At 56.0% G+C, this 10,076-nt stretch overlaps 1 protein-coding gene across 2 annotated transcripts in view; it reads right to left on the minus strand.

The window, feature by feature from the left end:
* Positions 1–4,538, minus strand: part of TNFRSF21 (TNF receptor superfamily member 21) — a 34,760-nt gene extending 30,222 nt beyond the window's left edge. Inside the window, exon 1 of one of the 2 annotated variants that reach the window (XM_075750478.1) lies at positions 4,244–4,538. In XM_075750478.1, coding sequence (XP_075606593.1) covers positions 4,244–4,297 — 54 coding nt within the window. In that variant the 5' untranslated portion in view covers positions 4,298–4,538. The remainder of the gene's footprint in view (positions 1–4,243) is intronic. The other variant, XM_075750477.1, reaches the window with a different exon arrangement.
* Between the last annotated feature and the right edge of the window lie 5,538 nt (positions 4,539–10,076).

Genomic DNA, 10,076 nt, shown 5'->3' on the forward strand with positions numbered 1-10,076 from the left:
CCCGAAGCAGCAATTACAGAGCAGGCAAACCCAGAGGAGCTGACAAGGATCCTGCGGCGACCAGGCTAATTACAGCACGTCAAATTAAAACAAAAAGCGGGGCTGCCCTGGCAGGCAGCAAAGGCTTACAGGATGCGTTTTATTTTTCCCCTCCCCTAAGACACGATTTAACGAAGCGCTTAGCTGGCTTTAAGGAAACCTGCCGCCCGTAATCTTCATGACGTAACCCTGAATTAGCAAACCAGACACGGCAGGATCTGGCCTCCCAAGGTTGCATGTGGGGTCACCCGCGTTACTCATCCTCCTCCCCGTGCCGGCGCCGAGCGGGATGGGGTGTCGGGACAGGCAGCGGCTCTCCTGCCTTGCCGGGAATCAAATCCTGATTTCACCCTCTGCACCAAGGCAGACCTCAGGAAACCCCGGACAGCCCCACTACAAGCACATGCGATGGGTCCCATCCTGCTCTCCCCTTTCTTCTCACCTCCAGCATCTTTCCCTCACTCATCCGGGTAACTAAAGCCAGTGAGACCTGCACTATCACAACAGCACCAGGTTTGGTTTTTTGGTTGGTTTTGGGTTTGTTTTTTTTTTAAACCCTATCTCAAGCAAAGCAGCACTGGCGCTTTTAAACACCTTCAGCTGCACACACACTTCCAAACCTAGGGACAACAGCAAGTCCCAGTGGGGGGAGGTTAAGCAGCATTGAGCAGCCGGTATTTATTTGGATTGGTGTTTCTGGTGCCTAAAAACATCCAGCTGCTCGGGTTTCGTTGCTGGCACCACTCAGGTCTCTCAAACAGAAGGCCAGGAGCAGGAGGACATCTCTGACAAAGGGCTGTCCGCTGATTTGGTCCCTCATCCCCAGGACCGCCCAGCAGCATGCAAACTAGACCTTTCTGGCTCATACACCCAGTTTCAGCGGCAAAAGCAAGAGAATAATGAAGTGAGCTCTGCTTAGCCACTGGATTTCAGTTCATCACTCCAATACCAAAGGAACCGTATAGGGTAACAAAAAACACAGAAAGGAGGAATCGGTGCAAGACAACACTTAGAGAACGGATTTGGTTTCAAGCATTTGCGGCGCTGCTCTCTACGCCCGATGCAGAAGCGGCTCTCAACACTGAAGCCAAAAGGCTCGAGCGGGACGGGGCGACCAGGGTCCCAAAGCACTCAGCATCGCCGCCCTGCACCACACGGACAGTGGCAATTCCCAGCCACCTCCACCTACCCCAACACGTGGAGGTTTTATGCCATGAGGAAAGCGAATCAGGCTGGGGAATGCTCCCATTTTCACCTCCTCACATTGGGGAAATGGCTCAGACAAGAGGAGCTTCGTGCTCGGCTGCAAACCAACCCTCAAGACAGCAGCACCCCACAGCTGACGCGGGCATGACCCGCCTTACCACCACCCAGCTCGATCATTCCATCTCAACAATCCCATCTATGCTGTGCCTCCGTCAACCTCTCAAATAACTGCACGCTGCAGCGGAGACCCAATGGCCAATTTGCACAGTAATTAGCTTTTAGGGGGCCACAAGCTTCCTGGGCACGTGCACGGGGGACGCGGCTCATTCAGGACCCAATCCTGCTCGGTGGCCCGGTGAGTCACTGTGCCAGCAGAACGTTGGTGGATCAAGGGGCATTTGTGTCCTGAAACGGGGTGACACCTCAAGACACTCAATGTCTCAGGTTGTATTAAGTGCTATCTCACCACCAGCCCCGCAGGGAGGCAGCAATAAACCTAAAAAATAAAATAAATAATACTAAAAAAAACCCACAAAAGCCAGGTAGATGCAGGGCACTTGACCCTGGTAGAGCAGGAGCAGAGAGCTGTAAGCGAGCAGGGACCAACAGTGCCAAAATGATACTCTGGGAACTGTTTCTGAGCAAAACCAGCAGAATTCAGTAGAAACGGCAGCTGGCTCCATGGCGATGCCTTGGCACAGGTTGGGGACGGGCGACACAGCCCGCTGCCCCCCCCAAAGGCCAGCTGCACCCTCCGCCGACCAGCACCAGGAAGTCGCTTGTGACATTAAAGAAGAAAAAAAAAAAAACAAAAACCCAACAAAAAAACCAAAAAAAACCCCAAAAAAACCCCATCAAAAAAACCAAACAACAAACCAGAAAGGCAAATAAACTGGTCTGGAAGTTTTACAGTAAGTTTGCAGCCTGGAGAAGCCCCTCTCCTGCCCTCCTCACTGTAAAAAGGATCAAGTTCCTCACTCCGAAAAAAGTTTCCTGTGAGGAGAGTATGGAAGAGCGAAACACGTTTCTGCCTCTTGCAATGCATCCAGCTACTTCAGCTGGTTTGGGGTTTGTGAAACTGAGAGTCCGGGGCTCACCCTACTCAGCAGTCCCTTTACTACGTCTCGAGAGCGAAACGTAGGCAGCCGAGCGTGCCAAAACAGCAGCACCAGCACATCTGGTCCCCACGAAGGAAAACCCAGCAGCTATTCCTGCAGCCAGCACCCACCAGAGCTCGCAGGCATCCCCGGCAGCCACGGTTTTGCTCCAAGCAGACGAAATCCCCCAGGCTCCCCAAAGTCTTGAGTCGAAGCAAGGCAACGTTTCGGTGGTTCGAGACGAGGGCACTGGGGCAGATGGTAGAAACTACCTCGTGGCAGCCAGCGGGCACCCGAAGCACACGCCAAGCAAGGGAAACCACGAGCAACACCAGCCTTATGCAAACGCTGCCGAGCGGCTGTCGCTCAAAAACCAAGCGGCCAGGCAGTTTGGGTTTGCTGCACCCACCGACTATTGATTTGAATGTACTTCCATCAGGCGGGAAAGGCATTAACTCCTTGCGGGGCCAAAGGGAGTTGCTCAAAATTTTGAAGATGAAGATGTCAGATGAAGAAACCCTGGCCGGTGGCCGAGGGAGCATCCTGCCAGCCCACGAGCAAACGGGGATTTTGTCTTATGGCTCGTTTGCTCGTACGATCAGCACATGCAGAGGTTTGAGTACACGCGTGCACAAGCAATATACGTGCAAGTTTGCTCAGAGTCTCAGCTTCATTTTGCAAAATTACTGTTCTATCTCCCTACACCTTTATATCGCTCCTTTTTTTTTTACCGCCCCCTCTTCCCTTTATTCCCGCCACTCCCGCCTGACCTCCAGGATCCCGGCTGGAGCTCCGTATCTCAGGCTCCCCATCAGCATCTCATCATCCAGACAGGCAGCAGCACTCGCCTCTCCCAGTGGGAAACGGGCACTCGGGAGCACCCAGCCAGCACCGTGCGCGGACCCCGGCTGCTCCGTGACGGTACCCTTCGCCTTCAAAGCAATGAGGCTGTTTCCCAGCTAACGCTCTCCCAGCTTTAGATTATTTTTTTTGTTTACTCGGATTCCTGTCGAGCCAGCACCAGCTTGCTCAGATCCACCTTGAGTTCAAGAGCAAGTGCACTCCTCGGTTACACAACCCAGCCGCAGCAGCTGCGGCGTGCGCCTGACACACCGAATTACCGTTTCTCCCCAAAAAGACGGGATGTAACCCTAAAGCGCTGACTGGGAAGGGCACTATTTGGGAAGGTAAACCTGGAGGTGAACTCGCGGGAGAATGTTTCCGTGTTAAACCAGGGCAGCTGCCTGCAATGAGTTTTGCTGCCTGTCCAAAGAGCGGCAAGACAAGCGGCTGGGGGGGTGTGGGGGGGTGTGGATGGATGGAGGGATGGATGGACGGACAGACCCCAGCCCAGTGCCAAGCTCCGGGAGCGGGGCAGGGCGGCAGCGAAGCAAAGGTCCGCTCAAGCCCCGAGGTGCGGCACAGCCCTGGATGAAGGCTCCGGGGAGGATGCAGCCCTTTGCCTGCCTGCAGTGAAACGGGGACGGAGAGGATGGAGCAGGGGACATGGCAGCCAGCCGGTGCCCGCTGCCAGGGTCGGGGATGCTGGGGCAGGCAGCACCCCCCGAGGTGGGCACTGGGGAGCACCGCACACCCCACGGCGCTGCGGGGACAGCGGGACACCCAAACACATGTATACCCCGCAAAACCTCACCCCTGCCCACCTGCTCCCCCCCAGGCAGGCAGCACCCCCCCACACACACACACACACCACACACACACAGCCGGGCAGGCAGCCCCGCACTGCAGCAGATCCCCAGCCCCCACCCGTCCCCCGCGGACACGCGGATCTTGCGCGGGCGGCGCCGCTGCACCCCCGGAGCGCGCAGGGACGGACCGACAGCCCGCCCGCCCTCGCCGCACGCACGCACACACACACACACACACACACACACACTCACCGTGAGGAAGCCGGCGATCGCGGCGGCGCACCGGCACGCCGGGGCGGCCCCCATGGTGGCGACCGGAGCCGGAGCCGGGGCCGCCCGCGCAGCGGGGCTGCGGGCGAGGCGCTGCCCGTCCAGCCGCGCTGCCTCACGCGGCGGGGCGGGGAGCCGGCGGCGGCCGGCGCGGGGGGCAGGCGCCCATGGCGGCGGGCCGGGGCCGGGGCCGGGGCCGGGCGGGGTGGGGGCCCTGCCGCCCGCCGCGCTCCCACCTGCCTGCGGGGCCGCCGGCTGCGCACTGCCGCGACGGGGCCGCGCGCACGTGGGGCGGTGCGGCGGGGCGGGGCGGCCTTTGTGGCGTCACCAGGCCGCGCAAACCAGCGCGTAAGGGCGCCCCCCCCCCCCCGCGCGCGCAGCGCCGCGCTCTGCCCCCTGCTCCGGCCCCGCCCGTTCCGCGGCCGCGCAAGAAGCGCGCGCTGCCCGCAAGCTCCGCCGCGCGATGCAGCGCCGCTGTCCCCCCCCTTTCCCCCCCCAGCCACCCCCCCCCCCCCCCCCTCCCGGCGCGAAGCCGCGGAGCTGGGGGCGATGCCGGAGCCAGGTCCCGGCCCCGCCACCCCGGATCCCTCCTGGTGCCCAGCTATGGAACATGGGGCCCCTCCGCGGCGTTGCTGCCCGCGCTGCCCGTCCTTCCACCCGGGGGCGGCCAGGGACCGCCACCCGCCAGGGGCCCTAGGGATGGTCACGCTGTGCGGGACCGCCAAGGAAATGGGTTTGCTCCATCTGCACCCCCTGCCGCTTTGGGATCTCCCTCCATCGTCCGCCCTAAAAACGGGGTGGGAGCAGTTTCTCTGGGCGGAGCGGGGTGCTGGTCACAGCAACCATCAACAGCCATGGCGGGCGATGGAAACTGGCCCAGGTCTATCCAAGGCGTCTGGAGGAGCAGGACGCGAGGTGAGAGACAGGACTGGAAAGGCTGCAACGTAAGTCCAAGGTCCTTCCAGGAGACAGGAGCAGAGATGAGGCTTCAGGATGGATCCAAGGTCCAACCAGGACACTGGGACAGGGGTGGGGGAGGCCCCAGGTAAGGCTGATGATGGCCGTCGAGGTTCATGAGTGCCCTCAGATCACTCAGCCCCTCTGGGGGCACCAAATCAAGATGTTATGTGACTCCCTACATTGCTGGTTGCCTGTTGAGGAGAACATCTGATTTCCCAGAGCCTGCAAAAAATCTTGTTGGCCAACAGTCAACTTCTGGAGGCATCCTGAAGGCAGCTGAAACAAGGGAGCGTTTCAGTGCCACACCGAAACAAACAGCACAGAACACTCGTGAATGACAGAAACACTCTCTCTCTCCAAAAAAAAAACCAAAAAAAAACCCCCACGGTGTTCTTGCTCTACAGCCACATGGGCTTCATCCAAACCCTTCTGAAGCCCACAAGAAGCCTCCTCCTGGTTTGAATCCAGCTAGAAGGCTCTTCTCCCAGCCAAGGTGGACTTTTTCTCCCCATACTTTCTCCATATCTAATCCTGGAAGGGGGTTGGAAGGCAGCGACGACCTTCGGGAGCCTGGGAATGAGCCTGGAGAAGAGCTTCCCTCCCTGAGCTGGGGTGGCAGTAGCAGAACTGCTGTTCCCAAGAGGGGACACACGTGTCACATGTGCAGGGAGAGGACCTTCCTCCACAGCTGGCCGTGCTGCTGTGCGAGTGGTGCAGAGCCCCACTCTGGATTTTGCCTTCCCCTGGGGCCACCAAACCCGGGAACAACGTGCTCTTCCCAGGAGGTCAGGGAAGGAGAGCCTCATCCAAATAGAGATCACGGCGCAAAGCAAGACCCAGTAAGGCTGCCCGGAAGGAAACCTGGGATGCCCGTCGCTGCCTTTAATTCAAAATAAATTGGGCAAAATAATAGGCGATAACACGACTGGGTTAACACCGGACTTGTGAATGGTGGAGGGGATTTGAAGTTTCAAACCGCGCAGTTTTCTGATGAAATACAGGACTAGTCTTGCTTCACTGCTGCGTAGCCAAGCGGGCTGGTTGTGTCCGGGCTAGAAGAGGGTTTGAAACGCCCTGGCAGCACCAACCCACGCTGGATCCCTCAGCAGAGCAAAAGGCAGCGTTCAGATGGTGTTAGGGAAAAGCAGAGAAACAATCATCCGGAGGACAGTGACTCAGGGGTTTGGCAATGAGATGGATCACATCACTGCCGTGGAATGGGTTCCAATTAGTTACGTCCACTTTTAATTGTTATTATTTGTACAGAACCTAAAGGCAGTCCACAGATTATCCAAAACCGCAGGGGTTGATCTGTAAATCCCCCATCCCACCCCACCTCACAGTCCTTGTAGTGACAAACACCAGTCACGCTGCCTAGACTGGTTGATACTGGCTGCGGCATGCAGTGCTTGTTAACGTCCAGCTCGCTGCATCGCCACTTTTCTCACTCTTTGGAAGGAAAATAGGGAAGCGGGTGACTGAGATTGGAGTTTCGTGTTAAGTTGGTTTTGGTAGCAGCAGCATCTCAAGAAGTTCCTCCTCGCCTCCCTGCATTCGGTTCCCTCTTCCCTCCGCCCCGTGCGTCATGCAAATACAGGCCCGCGGGATCAACCCGGTCAGTGAACTGGTAACTCCGTTAAAAACACAAGAAGGAGGGTATTTTTATTCAAAGTTGGTGAACCTCGCTGCTCACGTTGACCGGAGACCCCTGCATCTTCACTAAGATGGTGGTGGGACTCCGAGTGAGCGATGGAGGGACATCCACTGACCTGGTTTGCCACCAGAAACCACCTTCTCTAGAACAGCAAGCTCTCCTCTCTCGCGAGGAAAAGCCAGTGGTCCTCCTTAGTCATCTGGTGCTGTTTAAAGCACATTCACAAAGTGGGAGGAATTGTTTTGCTAGGAGAAGTTTTTTGGGAAATGTTAAAGAATACTCTACAGAACCATCACTTGCTTCATCCTGTAGAAACCAGAAGCGTTCCGGGAAGCAGTTTCTCCTCACTTACTTGCAATAAAAGAAGCCAGGCTGATGGGGCAGACTTAATTTACTTTTGGACTGTCTCATTCTCTGTACATGGACCATCACTTCCACATCTCCTGTAGAAACAGAACATTTCTATGTTCTGTTGCTGTTATGGGAAAGTAGCCGCTGTATGGGAAAATTCACAGCTCCAATTCATATAGAAACCGCAATTATTGCTCGCATTAACATAAATTAGGAAGTTAAACCAACAGAGCCTGTAGACTTCTCTGAGTGAGGGAAATGAGAGTTTGGGTGGGAGTTCTCACCCTTCTGGCCCTCCTTATGATCTCCAGGAAATTGGGAAGGGAGATGTCTACCAAGAGCAGATGTTCCCAGCAGGAACATATAAATATATATACACACACACACACATATATACACACGCATATATATATAAAAACAGTGGTTTCTAGCAGGATCCATGGCAAATGCAGGATTGCAGGCAGGAAGGTCTTTCGAGTGGTTGAGGTGAGATGAGAAAACATTGGTCTTCCAGTGTGAGATGGCAACCAAAAAAGAGCATGAGAACGTGCTCCAGATCAGCGGACAGAGCAGCTCCCGTTTGGCCAGACCGGGACAGAGCGCACTTCTGCCGTCTCCTTATTAAATGAGCTTTTCTCACCTTACGCTGTGGGAAAACAAAATCCTGTTCTCCATTACAGCGCTAAGATGAGTCTGGGTCTCCCTGTAGAGAACCCAGTTCCTGCCTTAAACTTTTTACCAGCAGCAAGTTGCTTTTATATATTATCTTGATTCCACTGACAGAGAAGCATCTTGAAGGACAGAGATTCCCTTAACAAAGGTGTGTTACCACGGATGGATTTCCGGCCTTGGTACCCCCCGGGACGTCAGGGCAAGGAGCCGGGGAGCCGGGGGTGGCAGCTGCGAAATGAAACGCAGCACTGTTCGACGCAGGTTTGGTGGCCATCACTCCTGAGCTGATGTCCCTTCTGGAAAAGGCTGATGCACAGCCAAAAAGCAGGTTTTCCCAGAGGACCTTAAGAAAAGAGAAGCTGAGCAGCCGATGGCAAGGCTAAGTGCATAAATATGACTTTAACCCTGCGCCCGGAGTAACGGCCGTGAGATAACCAGCAGGTAGGATGGGGAGACGAGGCTGCACGTGCAGCACAGCTGGCATTGCACCTCCACCCCTGGCGAGAAGGGGGAGAGGGGCGCACGGGGCGGGCATGTCTGATCCTGTCCAGGTGAGTGAGTCCCTGTAAAGAAGTTTCCCTTCTGCCCCCCGAGCAGCACAGTGACACGAGTGCTGTAAAGCAGAACAGTTTGTCTCCGTCTGAGAGCCACAGCTGCCTGCGCAATGAGTTCAGCGCAGGTGGAGCAAGCCCAGCGGTCACGTCTGTACCTTTCAGAGGAAAAATAAGGAATGTATGTGAAGTTAATGCTGCTTTTGGGGGGTTTTATCCCTTTGATTATATATAGTCCTGTTTTGCAGGAGGTGCTTTGGCTCAGCTGGGGAGTGAGGCTCAGATTTTGAAGCCTGGAGGTTCACCTCAACCTCACCAAAACCATAATGACTCTGCACACATCGCATAGTGCCCTTGTTCACCTTCCTTCTGCTCCTCAGGTGCTAGTACTCTGGGGCTGAGGCTTGAATGGTGCCTGACAAAGTGGAGCCTTGCTCTCAGGTGGGGCGTCGTGATGGTCATGAAGTTACAAATGAAAAATTACGAAGATCATTTTTAGGCGTGTGTCGGAAAGTCTTGCTATGTCCCTAAGCTTACACTGGAGAAATCAAAGCAGCGAATTAACTGGTGTAGCCGCAATCAGAGAGTTGGCAGCAAAGCCAAGAGCTTCATGCTAAGCAGAAGACCACGTTCTTGCCTCCAAGAAGACGTGGTCTTCTCTTCTCCTTTGAGGCCAGCAGAGCCTGAGCGGGATGGGGAGGTGGCCAGGGTGACGGGGTGGTTTGCAGAGCTTTCGGAGAGCACTGCAAGGCTCACTATGAGTTTCCCAAAGCCAAGTGTTTCCCTGGGAGGGTTGTGAGCTCTTGCAGGTTCAACATCACAAAAAGACACCGAACAATCCACCCCGCAAATCTGTGATTTCGTGTCACCTGTGGACTCAGGATCATTTTTGTGTCAGATTACCTGGCGCACGTGATGCTGCTGGCTTTATGCTTCATGTCGTCTGCGGAAGGACGGTCGGAGTGGCACGGGGCAGCCACTACCTAGTCCAGCCTAAATCCTCCTGGTACGGAGATGAACCAGCAAATAACTCCCACCACCCAGCAGGCTTCATTTCACTTGGATCAGCACAGCGCTTTTTTTTGCTCGAGCGAGAGCTCAAAGCCAGCTGTGCAGCCTTGGGGGTTTTTTTTTGAGCCCCAGGAAAATGTCACTTCCTGAGTGACCTTGCTCAGCCACCCCAGCTGCACCCAGCGGGGCAGACCTCATTGCAGAGTGATCACGGATAATCTTAGTCACAAGCTTAAGGTCTCCTCCTACCCTCCCCAGATGTAAGGAGGACCCCACGGCTCCGTTGCCTCGGGGCTGAGGGCGTGCAGGGCTGCGCACGTGTCTGTGCCAAGGGGGCTACGGCCACCAGACGACGTGGGGGGGAGGATGGTGACTCACGGGATCCGCTGACCCTGCGCTGTACGTCGTCTTTGATGTGTTCGCGCAGGATACGGAGTTATCCAGGGCAGTCACTGAGGGTGACTGCGAAGAGGTGCAAAGAGCTTAAAATAACGCCTGATCAGGCAATACAAGCACGCGTAAAACTCAGTGTCCCTGAAGAGGGGCAGGGACTCCCTCTGCGGGGGTTACTGCCACCCAGGAATGAGATCCCAGAGCCTTGCAGAGGCTCCCCTGG

The sequence above is a fragment of the Balearica regulorum genome, chromosome 3 (genome assembly GCF_011004875.1).
Source record: "Balearica regulorum gibbericeps isolate bBalReg1 chromosome 3, bBalReg1.pri, whole genome shotgun sequence".
Taxonomy (NCBI): domain Eukaryota; kingdom Metazoa; phylum Chordata; class Aves; order Gruiformes; family Gruidae; genus Balearica; species Balearica regulorum.